The following is a 27,461-nucleotide window of genomic DNA, read 5'->3' on the forward strand; positions in this document are numbered from 1 at the left end:
CCCAGAAAACAATTAGAACAAACCTTATGGTGATACATTGCAGCAATATAAGGTCCTCTCTGGATCCAACTGTATGCGAGCAGATTATTTGCATGCAAAGGATGAGAGCTGAGGTTATGTAATGATGTGGCAGAGAAAATAAGACACAATGGGGAGCAGCTGAGATGTACAGATGTGACATAAAGCTTAAATAAACACAAAAGCTCAAATATATCTCACATGACAGCTGAAGGATCTCGAAAAGAGGCCATTGAGAGGGTTGCCAGGTATCAGAAGAGAACGAAACACACTATGCATGCAATCCATGTTGCCCGGCTGCACAGATCACAGACACTGGATGCATTTTGGCCATCATATGGATGGATTAATCTTGACATGCAGCAGAAATGAAACCCTGGACGTTACATAAAGGCATTTGCATGGCATCTGAAGCAACCTGTCCCTAAAATGAGCGTGCAAGGTGAATGCACGCTTTATGCCTCTGCCCGTGCATCATTTCGGGGATCTGGAAGCTTGCATTGGCTGGTTTGGTTGCTATGCAATGGGATAAAAAAGGAAGACAGAGCATGCATGCATGCATGAATGGTGACACCGATACAGAAATACAAGCACAACGCAAGCTTACCTTCATATACAGGTCTAGGAGAGTCCAGTGAATTGAAGATGATCTTGAGTTATGATGAAAGGAGAATAGGAGGGGGGAGAGGACAAAACAGCAGCTCATCTGCAGGAAAATAACCACATTGCTGTAGATGTTCACATTACATTCAATTCAAGGGGCCTCTGGCACAGTGATAAATAATAGTTCCGAAACGGGAACGCAATCCTGGCTTCTTCTTGGGGTGCGGTGCATTAAATAAAAGCCTCAGACGCAATTGCAATCTTCTCTGTGGCTGCTGGCCGGGTTTAGCTCTATAATCCCGCATATGTCTCTGTATTGCTGCTACTGGCTGCTGCGGCTGCAACGTGCAGCGTTAACATGGCGCAACCGCTCACGCCCCGCCTACATTCTCATAGGTCTACCGTGGGGGCGTGGTCGCAACGCGGGGGCGGGGCCTGGAATGCACAGAAACATAAGTTCAGTTCTCACTCAGAGATAGATAGATAGATAGATAGATAGATAGATAGATAGATAGATAGATAGATAGATAGATAGATAGATAGATAGATAGATAGATAGATAGATAGATAGATAGATAGATTCACATTATTGTACATTTTTATATTATTGGATGATATATAGATTTTGACATTATTTTATATTTTTACATTTTTAGATAGATAGATGGATTGATGGATGATTGATAGATGGATGGATGGATGGATGGACGGACGGAGAAACGATGGATAGATTGATGGATGGATGGATGATAGGTGGATGGATGGATGAGTGATGGATGGACGGACAGATGTGACGAATGGATGGATGGACAATAGATGGATGGATGGATGGAGAGACAGAGGAACGATAGATAGATGGATGGATGGACGGACGGAGAAACGATGGATAGATTGATGGATGGACAATAGGTGATGGATGGATGAGTGATGGATGGACGGACAGATGTGACGAATGGATGGATGGACAATAGGTGGATGGATGGATGGATGGATGGATGGATGGATGGATGGACGGAAGGAGGAAAAATGAATGGATGATTGATGGAAGGATGGACGATAGGTGGATGGATGGACGGATAGACAGATGGACGGACGGATGGATAGCCAATAGAAGGATGGATGGATGGATGATAGAGTTTCACATTATTGTATATTTTTTAAAAATGGATGGATGGGTGGATGGATGGATAATTAATAGATAGATGGATGGACGGACAGACAGATAAATGGATGGATGGATGAAAGGACAGAGATAAATTTATATTTATATTTTCACATTTTTTTATATTTTTACATTTTTAGATAGACAGATTTTTTTTACATTATTTTATGTATTTTTTATGGATAGATAGACAGATACTGTAGATGGATGGATGATAGATAAATGGATGGATGGATGCACAAAGGAACGATAGATGGATTGATGGATGGATGGACGAAAGGTGGATGGATGGATGATTGATGGATGGATGGATGGACAGATGGACGATAGGTGGATGATGGATAGATGGATGGATGGATAGACAGATGACTGGATGGATGGACAGAGGAAAAATGAATGGATGGATTGATAGAAGGATAGACATTAGGTGGACAAATGGATGATTGATAGATGGATGGATGGACATTGGATGGAAGAATGGTTAATGAATGGAAGGATAGACGATAAGTGGGATGGATGGATGATGGATGGATAATAGGTGAATGGATGGATGGATGGACAGACGATGGATGGATGGATGGAGGGATGATAGGTGGATGAATAGATGGATGGATGGATAGATAGACGGATGGATGGATGGATGGACGAACAGAGGAAAAATGAATGGATGGATTGATGGAAGTATAGACAATAGGTGGACAAATGGATGATTGATAGATGGATCGATGGATGGACATTGGATGGAAGAATGGTTGATGGATGGATGGATGGATGGATGGACGGACGACAGGTGGATGGATGGATGATGGATGGATGATGGATGGACGGACGGACGGACGATGGAAGGATGGATGATAGATGGATGGACAGACAGACAGACAGACAGACAGACAGATGGACGGACAATGAATGGATGATAGATAGATGGATGGACAGACAGACAGACAGACAGACAGACGGACGGACAATGGATGGATATAGATGGATGAATGGATGAACGGATGGATGGAGGAACAATGGATGAATGGATGATAGATGGACCGACGGATGGATGGACAGACAGACAGACAGACAGACAGATGGACAGATAGATAGTATTTCACATTATTATATCATTTTTTCATAGATAGATAGATAAATAGACAGACAGCAAGACAGAAAGGTGGATGGATAGATCGATATTATTTGACATTATTTTAATTTTTTCATTAGATAGATATCCCTCATATTTCACAAACTAGCCTCTCCATTGTTAACATCATCAGCTTCTGGCCCAAGCTCGCGCGCACGTGTGTGTGTTTATAGCTCCATCTACTGGACAGGATCTATATACTGTATATATAATGTATCTCATTTCCAAGGTGTGACCTGAAACTGCACCTCTACCACAATTACAATACAATACCACTTTCTACACGACCACACCTGTAGACCGCGCGAATCTAGAAGGTTCAACACCGGCTCCGGCGATCTCACTGGAAGCGGATCCAGATGACGAGTCGAACACTGGAGGGGTTCAAGAGAAAGCCTGTCTGTTACTAGGCAACCGTTATGAAGTCACACAGCGCGATTCTAGAACACATCACCGCCACAGATCTGTTTCCAGCATATTCTCCTGTAGTAAATTACATAATTTGTTTGTGTACAAATGAGCCGGAAACCAAAATGTATCTTATCTTTAGCTGAAGGAGCGTGGGCTGTCAAATATGCATGTTCATTTTCAGCGGAAACACGGCATCAGCTCGACCGTTTGAAATGAAGGCATTTTGATGGATTTAAAGCCCATGTCAGAGTTGAAATTCGTACATCATACTTTTTATCGTTTTTTTTTTTTCGTATACATAAACCATAGTAGGGTTTTTAAAGATGTAACATAGAAGTTTGTAAAAATATCATCCATCTAAAGTTTCCTCCTTATTAGTAAACACCATTTTAACAAACCTGAGCGCTTAAAATGATTGACAGGCGTGGAAACGCTTCTGGCTGACTAAAAAAACACGTTCCGTTCCGTTTTTTATTTTTTACCTGAAGAGGAACGTATTTTAGTTTCAGCTAATATGCGTTTTATGTGTACTTAATATTTATTTATATTTATAAATATGTATAATTTGCTGGTGTTCGTCTGTTTGTACTTAAAATCAGTTGAATACCCACTTTGTACCGTTTTTTAATGATTTATTCGCAATTAGTAATACATATTTAATTTATTTGTCTGATAAAACAAATTAAATAAATAAACATGAACATTAATATTAACATCAACATTAATACATCAGTCTTTGAAAAAAGGAATTGACTCACGCAAGTGATTCCAAACTGAGCTCTGACAGTGGAACGTACCAAAACCGAGAGGAAGAGGGGTGTCCAACTATCTGTTTTCCATAGTTATACTTAATGTTTCTTTATTACTTTTTATTTATTCATTTTGACCTACTGAAATGTTTTAAAATAGATAACTTCACACATACATACCGACAGGTGTTCAGAACAAGTGCGATATTTGTCAAAAAGCTTAGCGGTTTCCCCCTGCCAGCGTTGCAAATCAGTGTAAACTAACAGTGAACGCTCTCGAGGTGTGAGGAACTGAAAACGGCTCTTCGCGCGGCCCGATAAAAAGCCACTGCATCCAGTTGTATAACAAATAGACAAACGTTTCCGCGTGTGTATTTGCTCGGTAATGTCGGCAGCAACGTCTGTGGGAACGGAACGGGCTACTGGCATATGCTGTCGTCTTGTGACAAGGTAATTTTGAACGCCTGTCATTAAATCTATGACAGTTACCGTTAAATGCATGCTGATGACATCTATCAACCGCACAAAGGAATAAAATCGCAGTTTTCATATATTAAACGGCCGTTATCTGGTTGCTTTTTACATAGATATGTGTGTTTTACCAGTTTAATCATGCGGTTATGCATTATGCATGAACATATTAACGTTAACTGATGTTAAAATATTGGTGAATTGCAACATTAAGCGGTTGCACAAGCAAAACTCACAAATCCCCGAATGCAAAACACACTGTTTCCTTTTTGCCAGGAAGATGCTTTCACTGCAATGCAATTGCATGTAATAGAGAACATAGATATGCACGTATCTCAGATAAAGCTTAATGGGTAATGCATTAGGCAACCCGGACAGAATGATCAAGGTGGGTGTATTGATATGCATGTGCTGAAGCCTTGATATTATGTATTACATATCATGAGCAAATATATACAGTCAAATTATAGTCGAAAAGAAATAGTACAGTTGAATGGAAAGTAGCTACAGTGTGTGACATGGTTTTTTTATACTAGTGGACCACCGATTAATCAACATTTTTATACGATTAATCGCATTTAGCAATAACTGCATGTAATTTACACATAACGTCCGTTATGAAATATTCAAATACTTCTTGTTGTCAGTTAATTTTAGTAAGCAATTGTGGCAATTGTTTTATATAATATTAAGATACTCACGTTTTGTTTTCTGTTTTAGTGAGCGACTGTTGTGAAAATTTACATTCAAATAAAATATCAAATATAATATATCAAATATAATCTAAAAGAATATTGAATTAATTAATACCCACATTTTGTTTTCAGTTAATTTTAGTGAGAAGTTGTTTTGAAAAGATTTGCTCAAATATTCAGATACTCATGTTTAGTTTTCAGTTCATTGAAAAAAATCAAATTCAATAAAAATGTTGAATAACAAATATTTGATTAAAAATATTGCATTAAACAATACTCACATTCTGTTTTTAGTCAATTTTAGTGAGAAGTTGTTATGAAAAGATTTACTCAAATATTTAAAAAAAATCACAATTTGTTTCCAGTTGAGCATTAGTTATTTAGTAATTATTTTCTCTCTCTCTTTTTTTTTTTGCTTAAATCACATCATTTAGCAATAACTGCATGTAATTTACACATAACGTCTATTATGAGATATTCAGATACCTCTTGTCGTCAGTTAATTTTAGTAAACAATTGTGGTGATTATTTGATCAAATATTAAGATACAAATAATATATAGGCCTACGAGTAAATTAAATTTATATTTTAAGTAAATATTAAAAAGTTTAATGAAGAAAAACATTGAATTAATCTATACTTACATTTGGTTTTCAGTTAATTTTAGTGAGAAGTTGTTTTGAAAATTACTTATTCATATTTTGTTAAAAAATATTGCATTAAACAATACTCACATTTTGGGTTGAGTTAATTTTAGTGAGTAGTTGTTTTCAGTTGAGCATTAGTTGTGAAATTATTTTCTCAATTTTTTTGCTTAATCACATTATTTAGCAATAACTGCACATAATAAATACTTACCTTTTGTTTTTAGTTAATTTTAGTAAGCAATCGTGACAATTGTTTTCTCATTAAGGTACTCACATTTTGTTTTCTGTTTTTAGTGAGCGACTGTTGTGAAAATTTAAATTCAAATAAAATATCAAATACTATATAGAGGCCTACAAGTAAATTAAATTGATATTTCAGGTAGGGCTGGGCCGATAAACGATATCATATCGAATCGCAATAAAATTTATGTTAATAACGATGATAAGCTCTAGACATTTTTTCTCGATATGGATTAATCTAAGAGCCAATCACACAGCAGAAATATGCGACAACAGCCAATCAGCGTGCAGCGTGCGTGTGCACGTCAAAGTACAAAGTTCATTTCCTACCAAACTTTGCGAAGCAAACTTTACACCAGGACGACAAAAAAAAGAGAGAGAGAGTGGAAGCAGCGACGAAAGAGAAACTAACCTCGAGTTATTATCCAAAGATGTTGAAATTGTCGACAAAAAAAGGTAGCACGAATTCCGTTATATAAGTGGTTTGACTATCTGAAAAGTGACTCAGCTCAGCTGAGAGTTTGGCGCGATTGTTAAAACTGAAACCGAAAGCAAAAAACGCACGCGCATTCAAAAGCAATTTTAATCCCTCTTGTTTAGAGAGTGACTCCGCAATGCGCGCAAATTAGGCTACATGACATATCTAGGCTGTTATTAGTATGTAGGCTATAATAGGTTGTGTATGTCTATAGCTCTGTATCATGATTGAAATATCCGTCTCTATTTGCACTTTGAATAATGAGAGAGTAGCTTACTTTGATTATGGCTGAATTGTCTGCACTTAATACGATTAAGAAAGAACCGTGTCGTAATTTTGTTATTTATACTGTAGATTGTTTCAAAATGCAGTGGTTGCCTCTAATTTAAATAGCTCAACCTATAATAGAGAAAATAAACAATTGTGTTAATAATAATAAATAATAAAGAAATAAATGTGTTACAAATTATGTTTTTACAATAATTTTATGTTTACATTTTGTACATTTACTCTGATTTACCATACTCTGTCACATCTTAATTTTTTTTAAATTTATTTTAGTAAGTTGTTTTAATTTTTATGGCCAAAACTGTAATCTGTTTTTGTTAATAAACTATACTTTAAAATGTAATTTAATGAACCCTTTCATTTTTGTGGCTTTAGTCACTGTTGGGACACTTTTTTAAAGCTGGCAACATCAACAGCTTATATCGAAATATATATCGTTATCGTTCAATATGGGGAAAAATTATCGAGAATACATTTTTGCCATATCGCCCAGCCCTAATTTCAGGTAAATATTTAAAAATATTTTGTTTTTAGATCATTTTAGTGAGAAGTTGTTTTGAAAATGATTTACTCAAATATTCAGATACTCATGTTTAGTTTTCAGTTCATTAAAAAAACTCAATTCAATAAAAATGTTGAATACCAATAAAGATTTGATTAAAAACATATTGCATTAAACAATACTCACATTTTGGTTTGAGTTCATTTTAGTGAGTAATTGTTATGAAAAGATTTACTCAAGTATTTAAATAATCATATTTTGTTTTCAGTTGAGCATTAGTTAAAAAATTGTACAAAATTAAATGGATATTTTAAGTAAATATAAAAAAACATTGAATTAATCGATACTCAGGTTTTGTTTTCTGTTTAAGTGAGCCACTGTTGTGAAAATTTAAATTCAAATAAAATATATAAGTAATATAAAGGCCTACAAGTAAATAAAATTTATATTTTAAGTAAATATTTTTTTTTAAATATGAAAAACATTGAATCAATCAATACTCACATTTGGTTTTCAGTTAATTTTAGTGAGAAGTTGTTTTGAAAATGATTTATTCAAATATTCAGATACTCATGTTTAGTTTTCAGTTCATTAAAAAAAATCTAATTCAATAAAAATGTTGAATACCAATAAATATTTGATAAAAAAAAATATTGCATTAAACAATACTCACATTTTGGTTTGAGTTAATTTTAGTGAGTAGTTGTTATGAAAAGATTTAATCAAATATTCAGATAATCACTTTTTTTTTCAGTTGAGCATTAGTTGTGAAAATTCTCAATATTATTATTTTTTTGCTTAATCACATCATTTAGCAAAACTGCACATAATTTACACAGAGTTTATTACGAAATAAATTTAAATACTTAACTTTTGTTGTCAGTTAATTTTAGGAAGCAATTGTGGCGATTATTTTATTAAATATTAAGATACTCACGTCTTGTTTTCTGTTTGAAGTGAGCGACTGTTGTGAAAATTTAAATTCAAATAATATATAGGCCTACACGTAAATTAAATTGATATTTTAAGTAAATATAAAAAAAATAATTAAGAAAAACATTGCATTAAACAATACTCACATTTAGGTTTGAGTTCATTTTAGTGAGTAGTTGTTAAAAGATTTACTCAAATATTTAGGATAATCACATTTTGTTTTCAGTTGAGCATTAGTTGTGAAAATTATTTCCTCATATATATATATATATATATAATTTTTTTTTTTTTTTACTTAATCACATTATTTAGCAATAACTGCACATAATTTACACAGCGTTGATAATGAAATATTCCAATACTTACCTTTTGTTTTCAGTTAATTTAATGAGCAGTTGTTCTGAAAATAATTTACTAAAATATTCAGATACTCATGTTTAGATTTCAGTTCATTTAAAAAAAATCTAATTCAATAAAAATGTTGAATACCCATAAATATTTGATTAAAAAATATTGCATTAAACACTACTCACGTTTTGGTTCGAGTTCATTTTAGTGAGTAATTGTTATGAAAAGATTTACTCAAATATTTAAATAATCACAGTTTGTTTTTAGTTGAGCATCAGTTGTTAAATTATTTTCTTAAAAATTTTTTTTTGCTTAATCACATCATTTAGCAATAACTGCAGGTAATTTACACATAACCTCTATTATGAAATATTCAAATACTTACCTCTTGTTGTCAGTTCATTTTAGTAAGCAATTGTGACGATTATTTGATCAAATATTAAGATACTCACGTTTTCTGTTTTAGTGAGCAACTGTTGTGAAAATTTAAATTCAAATAAAATATCAAGTAATATAAAGGCCTACAAGTAAATTAAATGGATATTTTAAGTAAATATTTTTTAAAAAATTAAGAAAAACATTGAATTAATCAATACTCACATTTTGTTTTCAGTTAATTTTAGTGAGGAGTTGTTTTGAAAATGATTTACTCAAATATTCAGATACTCATGTTTAGTTTTCAGTTCATTAAAAAAATCTAATTCAATAAAATGTTGAATACCAATAAATATTTGATTAAAAAATACTGCATTAAACAATACTCACATTTTGGTTTGAGTTTATTTTAGTGAGTAGTTGTTATGAAAAGATTTTCTCAAAATTTCAGATAATCATCACACTTTGTTTTCAGTTGAGCATTAGTTGTGAAAAAATATTTTCTCAACTGTTGTGAAAATTTTAATTCAATAAAAATATAGTTAAAAATGTTAAATACTATATATACACAAGTAAATCAAATTTATCTTTTAAAAAATATATTTAAATACTTAATAAAAAGTACTGTATTAATCACTACTCAGATTTTGTTTTTAGTTCATTTTAGTTTATGAAAAGATTTATTAAAATATTCAGATACGTGTTTTTAGTCAATTTTAATGAGAAATAAATAAATTATTTACTCAAAATGTTTAAATTCAGTAAAAATGTTTAATAGTAAAAATAAATCAAATGTTTATCTTCTAAGTGAATATTTAGTTTAATATTAAGAAAAATTGGAAAAAAATCTATAATTTATAGTGTAAATTTATATTTTATTTGTCAGCATAAAATTATATAGTAATATTTATTCTGCAACAGCATCACTGAAAAAAAAAAGAGTAGGACTTTTTTTTTACTCTATTAACTGTTAAGAAATTTCACAAACAATTACAAAAAGTGGCAAAATGAAAAAAAAAATCTATTAAACATAAAATTATGAAATATAAAGTCTGAAATTATGTATATATACAGTCAAGCCCGAAATTATTGATACCTCTGGCAAATTCTGACTTAAAGTTACTTTTTATTCAACCAGCAAGTTTTTTTTGACCGGAAATGACACAGGCTTCTCCCAAAAGCTAATAAGACGATGTACAAGAGGCATCATTGTATTTCACAGCTTTTATTTACATTTGAACAGAAAGTGGCATGTCCAAAATTATTCATACCCTTTGCAAACTGTCACAGTCTATGGGAAAATCCAAAGTTCTATACCATTCCAAATAGTCCAAGCTGTTCTAGAGCATCCTAATTACCCTGATTCATTGGGAACAGCTGTTTTAATCAACTCAACAGGTGAAAAACACAGGCTCTCTGCTGTTGGTTTGTGGACAGTCATGGCTAAGGCCCCGTTTACACGAAGGGAAAACGCAGATATTTCCCTGCGGTTTGGCCTCTCATTTACACGAAAACCCCATTTTTATCACAGAAAACGATTATTTCTAAAAACTCCGGCCAAAGTGGATAAATTAGAAAACGCCGTTTTCACGTTGTAGTGTGGACTGTGAAAACGGAGGCTTTTGAAAATGATGACGCATATTTATAGTCATGTGACGCATATTGTACCAATAGATATCTATGTTTACACCAGTAATTGTGCCTGTGCTATTCACACACTGCTGCTAAAGAGATTTACCTTGTACACTCTTCAAATTACAGTCCTAAAATGATGACGGAAAATTTACTCACAGTTGCTGTCCTGCAAAACATGACGACAACTGCTTTTCAGATAAAATATGAATGAGCGTGATATAGACGCGTCAGTGGATAATGAGATATTTCCGTAAATTATCCCGCTAGAAGAATTGCGTGAAAACTTATTACGTCTGTATAATTTTGGAGGCTTTACGCATGCGCAGTAAGGCGAATTTGATGTTTTCCTACGTTTCAGTGTGGATGAGAAACTTTTGGAAAACGCTTGGAAACGCTAGTGTGGACGGAGAGCGTTTTAAAATTAAAACTCCGTTTTCAAATGTATCCGGATTAATGTAAACGTAGCCTAAGACAAAGGAGCTCACTGAGGACCTGCGGCTGTGCATTGTGTTTGCTCACAAGTCAGGAAAGGGCTATAAGACCATTTCTAAATGTTTTGAAGTTCCAGTGGCTACAGTGCAAAGTATTATTAAAAAATACAAGATGTTCTGCACTGTGAAAAATCTCAGAGAATGTGGTCGGAAGCCAAAAGTGACACCTGTGCTGGCCAGGAGGATAGTGAGAGAGGAAAGAAAGAATCCAAGGATCACCACCAAGGCCATTCTGATGAATCTGGGCTCTGCTGGTGGCAACATCTCAAGGCTGACAGTCCACAGACACTGCACACCGCTGGGTTCCACAGACGCAGACCAAGGAGGACACCACTTCTCCAGATAAGGCACACAAAAGCCCGCTTGGCCTTTGCAAATGCTTATCTGGGCAAAGAAGACTTCTGGTCTTCTGTTTTATGGTCAGATGAAACAAAATTTGAATTATTTGGCCACAATGATGTAGCCTTCATTTGGCGTAAAAAAGGAGAAGCCTTCAACCCTAAGAACACCATCTCCACTGTCAAACATGGTGGTGGGAACCTAATGTTTTGGAGGTGTTTTTCAGCCGGTGGACCAGGGAACCTAATCACTGTAAACGGCATCTTGAAAAAGGAGCAATACATCAAAATTCTCAACAACAACATCAGGCAGTCTGCAGACAAACTTGGCCTTGGGCACCAGTGGACATTTCAGCACCACAACGAACCAAAACACACAGCAAAAGTGGTGAAGAAATGGTTAGCAGAAAAAAACATTAACGTTTTGCAGTGGCCCAGCCAGAGTCCTGACTTAAATCCAATTGAGAATCTGTGGAGGGAGCTAAAGATCAGGGTGATGGCAAGGAGACCCTCCAACCTGAAAGAGTTGGAGCTCATCGCTAAAGATGAATGGGCTAAAATACCAGTGGAGACATGCACTATAAGTATAAGAATACTTACCTCATGAGTCCGTCCTTCGGATGAGACGTTAAACCGAGGTCCTGACTCTCTGTGGTCATTAAAAATCCCATGACACTTCTCGTAAAGAGTAGGGGTGTAACCCCGGTGTCCTGGCCAAATTCCCTCCACTGGCCCTAGTCAATCATGGCCTCCTAATAATCCCCATTCATTGAATTGACTCCATAACTCTCCTGTAGCTGGTGTGTGGTGAGCGCACCGGCGCCGTTGTACTGTGGCTGCCGACGCATCATCCAAGTGGATGCTGCACACTGGTGATGGTTGAGGAGAGATCCCCTATATGATTGTAAAGCGCTTTGGGTGTACGGCAATACACAATGAAAGCGCTATATAAATGCATCATTCATTCATTCATTCATTCATGCAAAAAGCTGGTCAGCAGTTATAGGAAGCGTTTGATTGCTGTAATAGCCAATAAAGGCTTTTTATTGATTATTGAGAAGGGTAAGAATAATTTTGGACATGCCACTTTTTGTTCAAATGTAAATAAATGCTGAAGGAAAAAAAACGCCAGTATATTTAAAAAATAAATTAGGTAGAAACAAGAAGTAACGCATTGAATAAAACATGACATTTTGACGTAGAAATGTTTTTGAAGTAAACCGTTCTCCAATAATATCATATTAGCTTGAATATTTCATAATGTGAGATATAAATGGCCTGTTTTAGATCCAGGTGGTTTTTGTGATCCTTAAGTGGAGTCATATTCCTGATGATTTCAGAAAGGAAATCCTGAACTTCCCAGTATTGTGGCTGACAGGAAGGCGACTGGAGGAGACGTGTAATACTGACATCTGACATCGGGGCTAAAGATCCAGCAGCTCAGTTGTGTTGAATCCTAGAAGAGGAGTTTGTGTTTGTGTTTTGAAGGTCGGGTTGTGTATTTTGGAAGTGTTTGACGTCATTTTATTGGTCCAGTTTTAGCTCAATCTGTCGGAGTGTTTCTTGTTGTTGGCAGTTTGGAGCTGAGATCACACTGCAGAATCACAGCGTGGCAGTCCAAGTGTCTGGTCTAGACCGTATTTCCCGTGTGTGTGTGTGTGTGTGTGTGTGTGTGTGTGTGTGATGTTCTAGTTGGATGTCTGGGAAAAGCCTTGGTTTGCACACTGCTTCTTTATGCCCATCTACAGTCCATTAGTGATATTTCAGACATTAAAAGTCTGTTGTTTTCTCTCTTAAAGGAGCAGCTCACTCAAAATTGAAAGTTCTGTCAGCGTGTATTCACCCTCAGTTTATTTCTTTTGTAAAACGCAGATGTTTTGAGATCTTTTGTGTCTGATTTTTTTGTTTTCAGTGAATCAGTGGACAAAACCGTAATGATTCGTTCATGAATCATGCTTTTCCTGTTTTTGAGTTTAACTCACAAAACATTGACTCAGTGTTTTCCTATGTTATGATTTTGTATGAACCAGAATGTTCGGCATGAAATAATATGATGTTATTTACTGGGATTAAATTGGGAAAAGCCAAATATGTTAAAATATTATTTTTCCAACCCATAAGGCCTTGATTGCATTGGCAGAAAAGAAAAGTTGTTTCAGAGGCTGAGAAAACAGCTGTTTTTATAAGAGATTTAGAATATTATTATTATTATTATTAATCATTTATATTTGGTTAATGTTATTTCTTATTATTTATATTTTCTAATAATAATAATTGTTGTTGTTATTATTTAACAATATTATTTTTGTAATATATAATATATATATAATAATATATTATATTTTGTAATATATATATATAGTCACCAAAAACCAACAAGAAAGTCCGGGGGTGTGACATATATATATATATATATATATATATTTTATGCAATTGTTGCACATTTTTACTACCAACTGTTATTTCTCATATTGATTATATGAGAAAATATATAATTATTCTTATTTTTTATTTTACATACTTTGTTATTATTTAATCATTTGTTATCTATTTTTTTTTTTTTACAAAAATGCAAACAAATAAAAACAAACAATAAATTATTGTTATAAACCAATGTTGTTATTAACCATTAAATAAATTATTTTTCTTGTTTTTTTTTTTATTTGACATAACTTACCATGATATAAATAACACAATATTATTAAATGTTTATTTATTTTTACAAGAGTACAAACAAATAGTTATTGTTATAAACAGTTAAATTATTGTTATAAACCATGAAATATTTATTAATATATTTATTATTTAAAAAATACCTATAGTAATTAAAACAATCATAATTAATGTAAAAAAATTATATTATTTAAAATTATTTTATAATAAATATTTTCACATAATATATGCTTAAATTTTTGCATTATTATTTGTATTATATAATTTAATAATATATTATGACATTTTTCGTTTTACTTTACTATTAAATTATTTTTATTATTTTTCATTTAATTTTATATTTTTATTGATATCAGCATTAATAGATCAATTTACTTATTTATGTTTAAATATGAAGTGAACCAATGAATAATTATATTTTAAACTAAAACAAAAGTCTTTTTATTATTAAATAATTAAATATTACAATATTATTCAATAATATTATTAAATTAAAACCTTTTTATTCTATTTTATTCTATTCTAATCAATACAATAATACCAATTATGACTTCATATTCATATTATTAACAATATCGTATAATTACCTTTTTTACTATTATATAATTCTTATTATTTAACATACATTTTATTATTTTAACACTTTCTATTGTTATCTTTAACAATTATTTTTTTCAACAAAAATTCAAAACAAATAAATAATTATAAATAATATTTTAATAGTAACAATCTACATTTTTATTAAATAATTAAATACAATATTTTTAAATATTGATTTTTTTTACAAGAATGCAAAACGTGCTTTTTTGTTACAAACCATTAAATATAATAATTATAATTTTAAAAATAAATAGTAAATAGCAATTTAAACAGTCATAATTAATATAAAATAATATTTAATATTGTTTTATAATATATATTTTCACATAATATATGCTTAAATTGTTGCATTATTATTTGTATTATGTAATTTAATAATATTTAATAACATATTATGATGTTTTTTTACATTACTATTACATTATTCTTACTTTGCATACTTTTTTATAATTTTATAAATAGTTGTTATTAATATTTACGCAATAAGAATAATAACAATCCTAATCAGTGCAGTACCAATAATAACAATATTATAAAATATTTTTTTACAATAATGCAAAAAGTGCTTTTTTTGTTATAAACCATTAAATATTTAATTATTATCATTATTATTTTAAAGATAAATAGTAAATAGCAATTTAAACAATCATAATTAATATGAAATAATGAAATAGTACAATATTATTAAATAATTCTATTACAATTTCACATGTAATTGTTTACAAAAATGCATAGCAATAAATAGTTGTTATTAATATTTTAATAACACAATAAGAATAATAACAAACCTAATCAGTACAGTACCAATAATAACTTATTATTTGTATTTTTAATAATATTGTACAATTTAATATTTTATAATACAATATTTATTTTGGTATTTTTACATTAGTTACATTATTTGTATTATTTAACATGTTTTATTATTTTTACATTTTATTCTTATCATTATATATTTTCTACATAAATACAAACCAAATATATATAAATATTAGGGCTGGCAATTTTGCCCAAAAACACAGCCATGAATAAAGAATGGTCCCAAAACACCCTCCAACAGCAACTTCTTCCAACAATCCAACAACAGTTTGGTGAAGAACAATACATTTTCCAGCACGATGGAGCACCGTGCCATAAGGCAAAAGTGATAACTAAGTGGCTCGGGGACCAAAACGTTGACATTTTGGGTCCATGGCCTGGAAACTCCCCAAATTTTAAAACTTGTGGTCAATCCTCAAGAGGCGGGTGGACAAACAAAAACCCACTAATTCTGACAAACTCCAAGAAGTGATTATGAAAGAATGGGTTGCTATCAGTCGGGATTTGGCCCAGAAGTTGATTGAGAGCATGCCCAGTCGAATTGCAGAGGTCCTGAAAAAGAAGGGCCAACACTGCAAATACTGACTCTTTGCATAAATGTCATGTAATTGTCAATAAAAGCCTTTGAAACGTATGAAGTGCTTGTAATTATATTTCAGTACATCACAGAAACAACTGAAACAAAGATCTAAAAGCAGTTGAGCAGCAAACTTTGTGAAAACTAATATTTGTGTCATTCTCAACTTTTGGCCACGACTGTAGCTCTTACAAAAATTGAATGTTTTAAAAGAAAAAGAGAGGAACTCTTTAAGCTCAGTGATTGGTTGGTTCATGTCACATGACCTGCGGTGCGCTTGCGGCATTCTGAAAAGCTGAGATGTTTCAAAGTCCCTTTAAGGGTATTCTATAGTCTTTGGATGTTTTTATTTCGATGCGGCGTGGATGCGCCTGGTAAAAACGAGCGCGTCGCGACCGCGTCGCTTCCATTATGAGCGAGCATACCGCGCGTCTACATTTGAAATAACAGCTTGAGCGTCCCACTTGCCATTTCTACACGTGACGTAACCTGCAGCACTCCACATTTACTGTCTGTATGTCCACACACACCTCTTATTTCCCGCAAAAAGGACACTCACTATGTGCACGAGGCTACATTGCGCATACGTTGAACCGTGTTAGGCACACACGCTCCGAACCGAGACAAGCGAACCAAACGGTTCGGATGTTTTTTCATGTACTGTGCCACCCCTAATAAACATTATAGAGGCTATATAATATTTTAATAATAATCATCATCTTGTTTTTGTTAAATAATTAAATATCACAATATTATTAAATATTTGTTATTTTTACAAGAATGGAAATAAATAGTTATAAACAGATAAATTATTGTTATAAACCATTAAATATTTTATTATTATCATAATTATTATTTAAAAAATAAAAACCTATGATTGCAGTAATCAAAACAATCATAATAACTATTAAATTTGTATTGTACTGTATAATTTAATAATATTGAATAATATATTATGCCGTTTTTAGTTTTACATTAGGCTACCATTACATTATTCTTATTATTTTACAGATTTGTATTATCATCATTATCAATCGATTTTTTTTTACAAAAATATTAATTAATAATATTATTAATACTTATCTTTTTTATTCTAATCAAATTTTCACCTGTATGTTCTCACAACAGAAAGCTCCATAAAGACACGAGTGTATAGATTGGTCTAATCAGCTGTTTCAGCAGTGTGTGTTTATACGTGTTCATACCAAATCGATGGCAGCGTCTCTCACCATCATCTTCATCACACACCATTTTGTGTGGATTGCAGGTGTAGCTGTCTCCATGGCGACCAGCGTGGTTCCCGGGGACAACCTGCCCACATATAAGCTGGTGGTAGTGGGAGACGGAGGCGTGGGGAAGAGCGCGCTCACCATACAGTTCTTCCAGAAGATCTTCGTCCCGGACTACGACCCCACCATCGAGGACTCGTACCTCAAACACACTGAGATCGACGGCCAGTGGGCCATTCTGGATGGTGAGCGCTTTGGTGGGACGCCAGTAGAGGGCAGTGAACATCAAATCAAATCAGCAGTCCTTTCTGATATGAAATATTACTGTAAGCACAAAACAGTAGAAAGAGTTAGAGTTAATAGTGACAAGGAAAATAACAAATAATATAAGACATTTATAAATGATAAAATATTCATCAAAAATTACTTCAAAATTAAATAAAAGAAGAAAAATATACCATATATTATGTTATATATAGCACACTCAAATTATATTCAGTGTTATTTTGGCATTTTATATATATATATATATATATATATATATATATATATATATATATATATATATTTTTTTTTTTACAGTATTTTTTTAAGTTTAAATATGCTTTATATATTTAGTTTTCCTTTTCATTTTAGTTATGTTTGTTATTTCAGTTTTATTTCAATAAAAAATGTTTGAATTTTTTGTTTTAGTTACACATAAAGAATTATCATTAATTAAGAAATATAGATTTTAAAAAGTTTAATTTAATGCGTATTTAAAAATGTGTCAAATATTTTATTTTTAACTTTTAATAGGATATATTAAAATACAAAAAAGTAATACCATGTGCAATATAAAGGAGTCATAAATTAAGAAATAATTTAAAAAAAATATTAAATAAAATCTGTGACATATTTTATTTAATATATTAAAATACAAAAATATTTTAATATGATACCATGTGCAATATGAAGACGAATCATAAATTAAGAAATAAAAAAAAAAGTTCATATTTATACATTTGTCAAATGTTTTATATAATACATTAACATACAAAAATATTTTAATATGTGCAATACAAAGAGAAATGATAAATTAAGAAATACATATTTATACATCTGTCAAATATTTTACTTTTACTTTTAATGTAAAATACAAAAAGATTTAATATGATACCATGTAGTACAGTTCATAAATTAAGAAAAAAATAATTTTTTTTTAAATCTTAATTTAATATGTATTTACATGTACAATTACAAATGTAATACATATTTACAGATATTTTACTCTTACCTTTTAATATAATATATTAAAATACTAATAAAAGATATTTTAATATGCTACCATGTGCAATACAAATATTTTATTTAAATTTAAAAAAAAAAGCTTAATTTAATACATATAAATTTGACAAATATTTTATATAATAAAATACTAAAACATTTAACTTTGAACTTTTAATATAATAAATTAAAATACTAAATTGTTAACATGATACCGTGTAAAACTGTTCATACATTAAGAAAAAATTCTTACAAACAAGTTTGTCTAATATTTAAATTTTAATATAATACATTAAAATTAAACAATAATAATATGATAGCATGTGCAATACAAAGAAAGATCCTAAATTAAGAATAATTAAAAAAAAATATTAAAATATAAAAATATTTTATTACAAAGAGAGATCATAAATTAGTAATTAATAAAAAAAGCTTAATTTAATACATACTCAAAAGATTTTACTTTTGACTTTTAATGTAATATATTAAAATACAAACAAAAAATAACGATACCATTAATAATACAAAAATAGATTATAAATTAAGAAAAAACTAGTAAAAAAAACACAACTTAAAACATATTTACAAGTTTGTCTTAACATCTAACTTTCAACTTTAAATATAACATATTAAAATAAAACAAAACCGTGTGCAAAATGAAGAGAGATTATAAATATTAACTGAATAATTAAATAATATAAAATAATTGTAAAAAAAATGTATACATTTGTCAAATATTTAACTTTTAATGTAAAAACAAAAATATTTTAATACCAAGAGAGATCATAAATTAAGAATTAAGAAAATAATTTAATAAATATTTTAAAATGTCAAATATTTTATTTTTTACTTTTAACGTAGTATATAAAAATAAACAATATTTTAATGTGCAATACAAAGAGACATAAAGAAGACATTTTTTATATATATATTTACAGATAATTTACTCGTACCTTTTAATATATTAAATACAAAAAAAAACGCAATATGCACATGCAATACAAAGAAGAATCATAAATTCAAAAATAAACAAAAAACTTAACTTAATACATGTTTATAAATTTGTCAAATACTTTACTTTAAATATAATGGATTAAAATACAAAAAAATGTATATGCTACCATGTGCAATACAAAGAGGAAATACAATGTAAAAAGCGTAATTTCAGACATATTTATGAATTTGTCAAATATTTCTACCTTTACCTTTAAAAATAAATCAATATATTTTCATCAAATATTATCAACATAACATTGTCTCTTTTATTAATCATTTTTAAAAAATATTGCAGAGCAGTATAGTGTGTATAATCTGGCGTGGCTTTGTCTGTGTGTGTGTGTGTGTGTGTAGTTCTGGACACGGCGGGGCAGGAGGAGTTCAGTGCGATGAGAGAGCAGTACATGAGGACAGGAGATGGCTTCCTCATCGTGTTTTCTGTCACTGATAAAGCCAGTTTTGAACATGTGGATCGTTTCCACCAGCTCATACTCAGAGTGAAGGACAGGTATGAACACGCATAAACACATGTGAGTTGCAGACTGATTTTCAGTGGGATTTATGGAGTGTTTTTATTGTGTGTTTGTTGTTTTGCAGGGAGTCGTTTCCCATGGTTCTGGTGGCTAATAAAGTTGACCTGGTGCATTTACGCAAGATCACTAGTGAGCAGGGACGAGAGATGGCCTCCAAACACAGCGTGAGTCAAAAACACATTACATCTATGAAAGAAATTTCATGATGATTTTTTTTTTTTTATTAATTTTTATTTTTATATTAGAATTTTATATTATTATTATTATTATTATTATTATTATTATTATTATTATTGGTCTATCAGTTTGTAATCTTTTATTTAAATTTTTTGTTGTGCAATAATGCAAACTAAGTCACAATAAGACCAGCTGTGTTTATTAAGAAAGAGTACATTTTGATTTAGTCTGGACTTCTTAGTTCATTTTACAAAATGTTTATTCTTATAATATATTGTATATTAAAAATATATACAATTAAATTTTTGTATTATATATGTATTTTTGATTAAATTTTCCGATTATTGCATTATTATTATTATTATAATTATTATTATTATTATTATTATTATTGATCATATTGAAGATTGATATTATTGAACAGTCAAATTAATATATATATATATATATATATATAATTTTTTTTTTACATTATTGATTTTATTATTAGAATGTTTATTATTATTAATTATTATTATTTGGTCTATATGTTTTTCTGTAATCTTTTGTTTAATTACTTTTTAATAATAAAAAAAAATATATATATATATATATATATATATATATATATATATATATATACACAATTATATTACTACATTATTGTTTTTATTATTTGAATGCTTATTATTACTGTGAATATTTGGTCTATTTGTTATTCTGTAATCTTTTGTTTAATTATTATTATTATTATTATTATTATTATTATTATTACTGATCTGTCAAATTTTCTATATATATATTGTTTTGTTTATTTTGTTTGTTTAAATTGTTTTTATTATTTGAATGTTTATTATTATTATTATTATTATTATTATTATTATTATTGATCAGTTAAATTATCTTTAAGTTTTTCAGTTTCTTTTTTACATTATTGTTTTTATTATTTTTATATTTATAATCATTATTATTATTGTTATTGTTATTATTAATAATAATTGTTCCTTTTGTTGTTCTGTAATCTTTTGTTTAATAATAATAATAATAATAATTCTTATTATAATTATTATTATTACTGATTTAAAATGATCTTTATATGTTGCTTTATAATATTTCTACTTTATTGTTTTTATTATTAATTGGCCATTTGTTATTCTGTTCTATTATTATTATTATTATTATTATTATTAATAATAATAATTATAATAATCCGTTACATTATATTTATATATTTATATATTTTTATTATATTTATACATATACATGTTTATTATTATTCAATCATATCATTAAATTTATATTTTTTTCTACATTAAGATTGTATATTACTTTTTAATATTTACATCATTACATTATTATTATCTATTTTTATTTATCAATCCATTTTTATAGAATGTTTTTAAACATTATTTTGTTATATTTTTAAATGTTCATTAATATTTTGCATAATTTACATTTTATGTAATATTTTAAATGTAACAAATATTCTTTACAATAATTCAAACGAATAAATAGCTCACAATAATACCAACAATATTTTATAATTTAATATTTTAATATTTTATAAATTTTCATTTATTTTTCTACTTTACAAAAAAAATATTAACATAATATTTTTTTTTTTAAATATTTACATAATTGCATCATTATTTTTATTATATATTCTTTATTTTAATGATCAATCCATTCATTTTTTTAAACATTTTATATTACTAATGTTCACATTATTATTTTCATCATATTATTTAATATTGTTTTACTGGTTGATCCATGTTATTATTTAAACTTTTTTATTTATTTATTTGAATGCTTATTATTATTATTAATAGTACTATTATTATTTTATCTATTTGTTATTCTGTAATCTTTTGCTTAATTGTTATTTTCATTATTATTATTATTGATCTGTCAAATTATCTTTACATATGGTTTTATTATATTTTTACATTATTGTTTTTATTTTATTTGAACGTTTATTACTATTGTTATTATTATTATTATTATTATTATTATTAATAATAATAATATAAATGGGTTCATTTGTCATTCTGTAATATTTATTTTATTAATAATAATAATTAGTACAATAAGACCAGCAGTGTTTAAGACATTTATGTAATTTTTATTATATTGATACTTTTATATTTATATTTATTGTTATTGTAATTATTATTGATTATTGTGAAATAATTAAATAATTGATGATTATTATTAGTAGTAGTAGTAGTAGTATTAATAATAATCATAATAATAATAACAGATAATTTTTTACTAATTGTTGTATCCTTATATCTTTAGATCACATATATTGAAACAAGTGCAAAGGATCCACCCATGAATGTAGACAAAGCGTTTCACGAGCTCGTCAGAGTGATACGGTGAGTCCAATTTGACAGATTTCCTCTACTTTGACCCTCTCTACACTACAACGCTAGCTATGTATTAGCATGATCATCTTCGTTTGCAGTCAGCAGATCCCAGAACGGGGCCTGAAGAAGAAAAAGAAAGCCAAATGGCGGGCGGACAGACCTTCGGGTTCCCAGAGGCTGCACTGCGTCTTACTGTGACCGCACACCCTCTATCTCAATGCCGCGTCAATGCCGCGATGATGACTCCGTGACTCGGACTGTTAAAACACACACATACATATACACACACTGCTATGATAATATCCAGGAACTAAAGGACGCCTCTTGAATATTCCATAATTGATGACGAAATTCACCAAAATGTGGAATTTCGGCCAATTTTCATGGGATTTTCTTAGCAGGTGAAAGCCTGGATAAAATGACAGGATTCTAGCGCTGTTCACTCACGTTATCTCTCAGAGAACAATTCAGAGACACACTTTCTGAGGCCTTGTTTTGTATTGTGTTTCTATATTTATTGTGCTGAATTCTATATTGTTAAGTGATTGTTAATACAGCAAAACGGCTTTGAAAACATCAAGGGAGCAGACGGGATTCAAGTTGCACAACTGGCATATAGAGATACACTCAGAAGGTGGGGGAAATACTGGTTACCATAGTTAAACATTTGTTTTTGTGAAAAAAAAAAAAAAGATAGGTTGTCAAAAAAAATGCATCAGGGTTACATACGACACTAAAATAACGCAAAACACGTAATTAATAGCACAAAGGATGTAAAAGTTTTTACATAAAAGGTTTTATAAATTTTTTATAACTTCAACAATACCATTAAATATAAATGCAGTTGTACAACATATGGCAGTGTAACACACCGTTAACCAATTAACAGATTTTATTCTGTTTTCATTAAATTTACTCATCAGCTTCGCATTTACGTCTCACAATTCTAATTTTATATTTTGCAATTGTGAGCTTGTGTCTCACAATTCTGATTTTAAGTCTTGCAAATTTGAGTCTTGCAATTCTAAGTTTATATCTTATAATTCAGAATTTACGTCTCGCAATTCAGTTTTTACGTCTCACAAGTTTGAATCTTGCAATTCTGAGTTTATATCTTATAATTCTGAGTTTATATCTTGCAATTCTGAGGATATCTGAGTTTGTCTTGCAATTCCGTTTTTACGTCTCGCAAGTTTCAGTCTCGCAAGTTTCAGTCTCGCAAGTTTCAGTCTCGCAATTCTGAGTTTATCTCACAATTCTGACTTTATGTCTTGCAAGTCTCACAAGTCTCACAATTCTGAGTTTATATCTGAGTTTAGGTCTCGCATTTCTGGGTTTGTCTTGCAAGCTTAAGTTTGACAAGTTTAAGTCTCGCAATTCAGACTTTACGTCTTGCAAGTCTAAGTCTCACAAGTCTCACAATTCTGAGTTTATGTCTTGCAATTCTGACTTTACGTCTCACAAGTTTAAGTCTCGCAATTCAGACTTTACGTCTTGCAACTTTAAGTCTCGCAATTCTGAGGTTATCTCGCAATTCTGACGTTACATCTCACAAGTTTAAGTCTCGCAATTCTGAGTTTACGTCTTGCAAGTCTAAGTCTCACAAGTCTAAGTCTCACAAGTCTCACAATTCTGAGTTTATGTCTGGCAATTCTGACTTTACGTCTCAGAAGTTTAAGTCTGCCAATTCCAACTTTACGTCTTGCAAGTTTAAGTCTCACAAGTTTAAGTCTCGCAATTCTGAGTTTATATCTGAGTTTGACAACATTAAATCCAGCAATTCTGTGTTTATTTCTTGCAATTCTGACTTTACGCCTCACGAGTTTAAGTCTCGCAATTCTCAGTTTATCTCGTAATTCTGACTTTATGTTTTGCAAGTTTAAGTCTCACAAGTCTCACAATTCTGAGTTTATATCTGAGTTTACGTCTCGCATTTCTGGGTTTGTCTTGCAAGTTTAAGTTTGACAAGTTTAAGTCTCGCAATTCAGACTTTACGTCTTGCAAGTCTAAGTCTCACAAGTCTCAATTCTGAGTTTATGTCTTGCAATTCAGACTTTACGTCTTGCAACTTTAAGTCTCGCAATTCTGAGTTTATCTCGCAATTCTGACGTTACATCTCACAAGTTTAAGTCTCGCAATTCTGAGTTTACGTCTTGCAAGTCTAAGTCTCACAAGTCTCACAATTCTGAGTTTATGTCTGGCAATTCTGACTTTACGTCTCAGAAGTTTAAGTCTGCCAATTCTGACTTTACGTCTTGCAAGCTTAAGTCTCACAAGTTTAAGTCTCGCAATTCTGAGTTTATATCTGAGTTTGACAACATTAAGTCCAGCAATTCTGTTTATATCTTGCAATTCTGACTTTACGCCTCACGAGTTTAAGTCTCGCAATTCTAAGTTTATCTCGTAATTCTGACTTTATGTTTTGCAAGTTTAAGTCTCACAAGTCTCCCAATTCTGAGTTTATATCTGAGTTTACATCTCGCATTTCTGGGTTTGTCTTGCAAGTTTAAGTTTGACAAGTTTAAGTCTCGCAATTCAGACTTTACGTCTTGCAAGTCTAAGTCTCACAAGTCTCACAATTCTGAGTTTATGTCTTGCAATTCTGACTTTACGTCTCACAAGTTTAAGTCTGGCAATTCAGACTTTACGTCTTGCAACTTTAAGTCTCGCAATTCTGAGTTTATCTCGCAATTCTGACGTTACATCTCACAAGTTTAAGTCTCGCAATTCAGACTTTACGTCTTGCAAGTCCAAGTCTCACAAGTCTCACAATTCTGACTTTATGTCTTGCAAGTTTAAGTCTCGCAATTCTGAGTTTATATCTGAGTTTGACAACATTAAGTCCAGCAATTCTGTGTTTATATCTTGCAATTCTGACTTTACGCCTCACAAGTTTAAGTCTCGCAATTCTAAGTTTATCTCGTAATTCTGACTTTATGTCTTGCAAGTTTAAGTCTCACAAGTTTAAGTCTCGCAATTCTGACTATGTCTTGCAAGTTTAAGTCTCACAATTCTGAGTGTCTCGCAATCCCGTTTGTATGTCTCACAAGTTTACGTCTCACAATTCTGAGTTTGTCTGGCAATTCCATCTTTACGTCTCGCAACTTTAAGTCTCTCAATTCTGACTTTACATCTTGGAAGTCTAAGTCTCACAAGTCTTGCAATTCTGAGTTTATATCTGAGTTTACGTCTTGCAATTCTGAGTTTATATCTCGCAATTTCTTTTTTACGTCTCGCAAGTTGACATCTTGCAATTCTGAGTTCATGTTTCACAATTCTGAGTTTACATATAGTAATTCTGTTTATGTCTCGCAATTCAGTTTTTACGTCTCGCGAGTATCTATCTCAAAATTCTGAGTTTACATCTTGCAAGTTTACATCTCAGAATTGTAAGTTTATATTTCGCTGAGTTAAAGTTTTAAAATTCTGAGTTGATAACTCGCAATTCTGATTTTACTTCTTGCAAGTTTAAGTCTCGCAATTCTGAGTATATATCTCGGAATTGTGAGTTTACACCTTGGAAGTTTATGTCTCAGAATTGTACTTTATATCTCGCAAATTCTGAGCTTACGTTTTGCAATTCTGAGTTTACATCTTAAAATTCTAAGTTTATATCTTGCAATTCTGAGTTTATGTCTTGCAAGTCTCACAATTCTGAGTATATATCTTGGAATTCTGAAATTACATCTTGCAAGTTTACATCTCAGAATTGTAAGTTTATATCTAACAAATTCTGAGTTTACATCTTAAAATTCTAAGTTTAAATCTCACAATTCTAAGTTTAGTTCCAACAATTTAGAATTTTTATCCCGCAATTCTAAATTTTACAAAATTTACAAATTTACATAGTCGCCCTTGCACTTGCATCAAAAATTTGGTGGATATTCTTTGATTTTTCCACTTAAACTATGGTAACCTGGATTTGTTTATCCTGACATTAAACCACACCTCCCATGTGCGATGTGTCGCTTGTATCTATAAAAACTCAACGAAAGTTGCTGTTCTTACACCATCACCCCAATGATAATATATAATGTTATTAATCAGGATTGTAGATCAAGACTATCACAATGAAAGTTTTGTACATTTGATGCCTGGTCTCAATTACGTTGCCATAAAACTGAGTCAATCAGTAATTGCACAAAAAAACGTTAGTGTTACATTGAAGTCATTAGATCAAGCGATTGATCTCGTGTTTTTATCTTTTTTTGCTTGTCTTGAATGCATTGTCACTTTACTTTGAATGTGTTTTCGCTCGTTTCGAAGTTCTCATTGATGTTTTGAATGTATCGTATGTTGTTCTATACGCCAGTTTTGCTTTCGATGTTTCAAGTCCAGCTTTAGTGTTTAGCTTATTAAAGGAACATCGTCCTATTAGCCCGTTTTAGACGTTTTGTGATTGTTTACTGCTCTTGTTTTTCCGTATTATTTTAACTTTGCGGAAACTGTTTTGTTGCAGACTGGATGATCTTACATTTTCAGTTTTGTTTGAAACTTGGTGCCAATTTTGTGGTTCAGTTATTATTGACTTTTTTATTTGTTTTTGCTATTGTTTTTTTTAAGTAATTTATTATACAAATTACATGTATTCTGTGATTATGTTTGTATGAAGATCATTAAGACCAATTAAGGCCAAAAACTACTCTGAAAACGAAGGGATTTTTGCATCAGGAATATTGTAAGAATTTGTAAAGTGGAATATAAACATTATAATAAAAATCTAATAA

At 30.5% G+C, this 27,461-nt stretch overlaps 2 protein-coding genes across 3 annotated transcripts in view; one reads left to right on the forward strand and one right to left on the reverse strand.

Moving 5' to 3' along the window:
• ptpn4b (protein tyrosine phosphatase non-receptor type 4b) overlaps positions 1–953 on the reverse strand; it is a 60,925-nt gene extending 59,972 nt beyond the window's left edge. For both annotated transcript variants that reach the window (XM_073844350.1, XM_073844349.1), the window contains exon 1: positions 626–953. The gene's annotated coding sequence lies outside the window, so the exon portion shown is untranslated. The remainder of the gene's footprint in view (positions 1–625) is intronic.
• A 3,403-nt stretch (positions 954–4,356) lies between these two features.
• Positions 4,357–27,461, forward strand: mrasb (muscle RAS oncogene homolog b). Its single transcript, XM_073843912.1, has 6 exons — positions 4,357–4,525; positions 17,453–17,659; positions 20,031–20,184; positions 20,274–20,373; positions 22,664–22,743; positions 22,833–27,461. The coding sequence occupies exons 2-6, from the start codon at positions 17,467–17,469 to the stop codon at positions 22,930–22,932; spliced, it is 627 nt and encodes a 208-aa protein (XP_073700013.1). The 5' UTR covers positions 4,357–4,525; positions 17,453–17,466; the 3' UTR covers positions 22,933–27,461.

The sequence above is a fragment of the Garra rufa genome, chromosome 7, assembly GCF_049309525.1.
Source record: "Garra rufa chromosome 7, GarRuf1.0, whole genome shotgun sequence".
Lineage (NCBI taxonomy): Eukaryota > Metazoa > Chordata > Actinopteri > Cypriniformes > Cyprinidae > Garra > Garra rufa.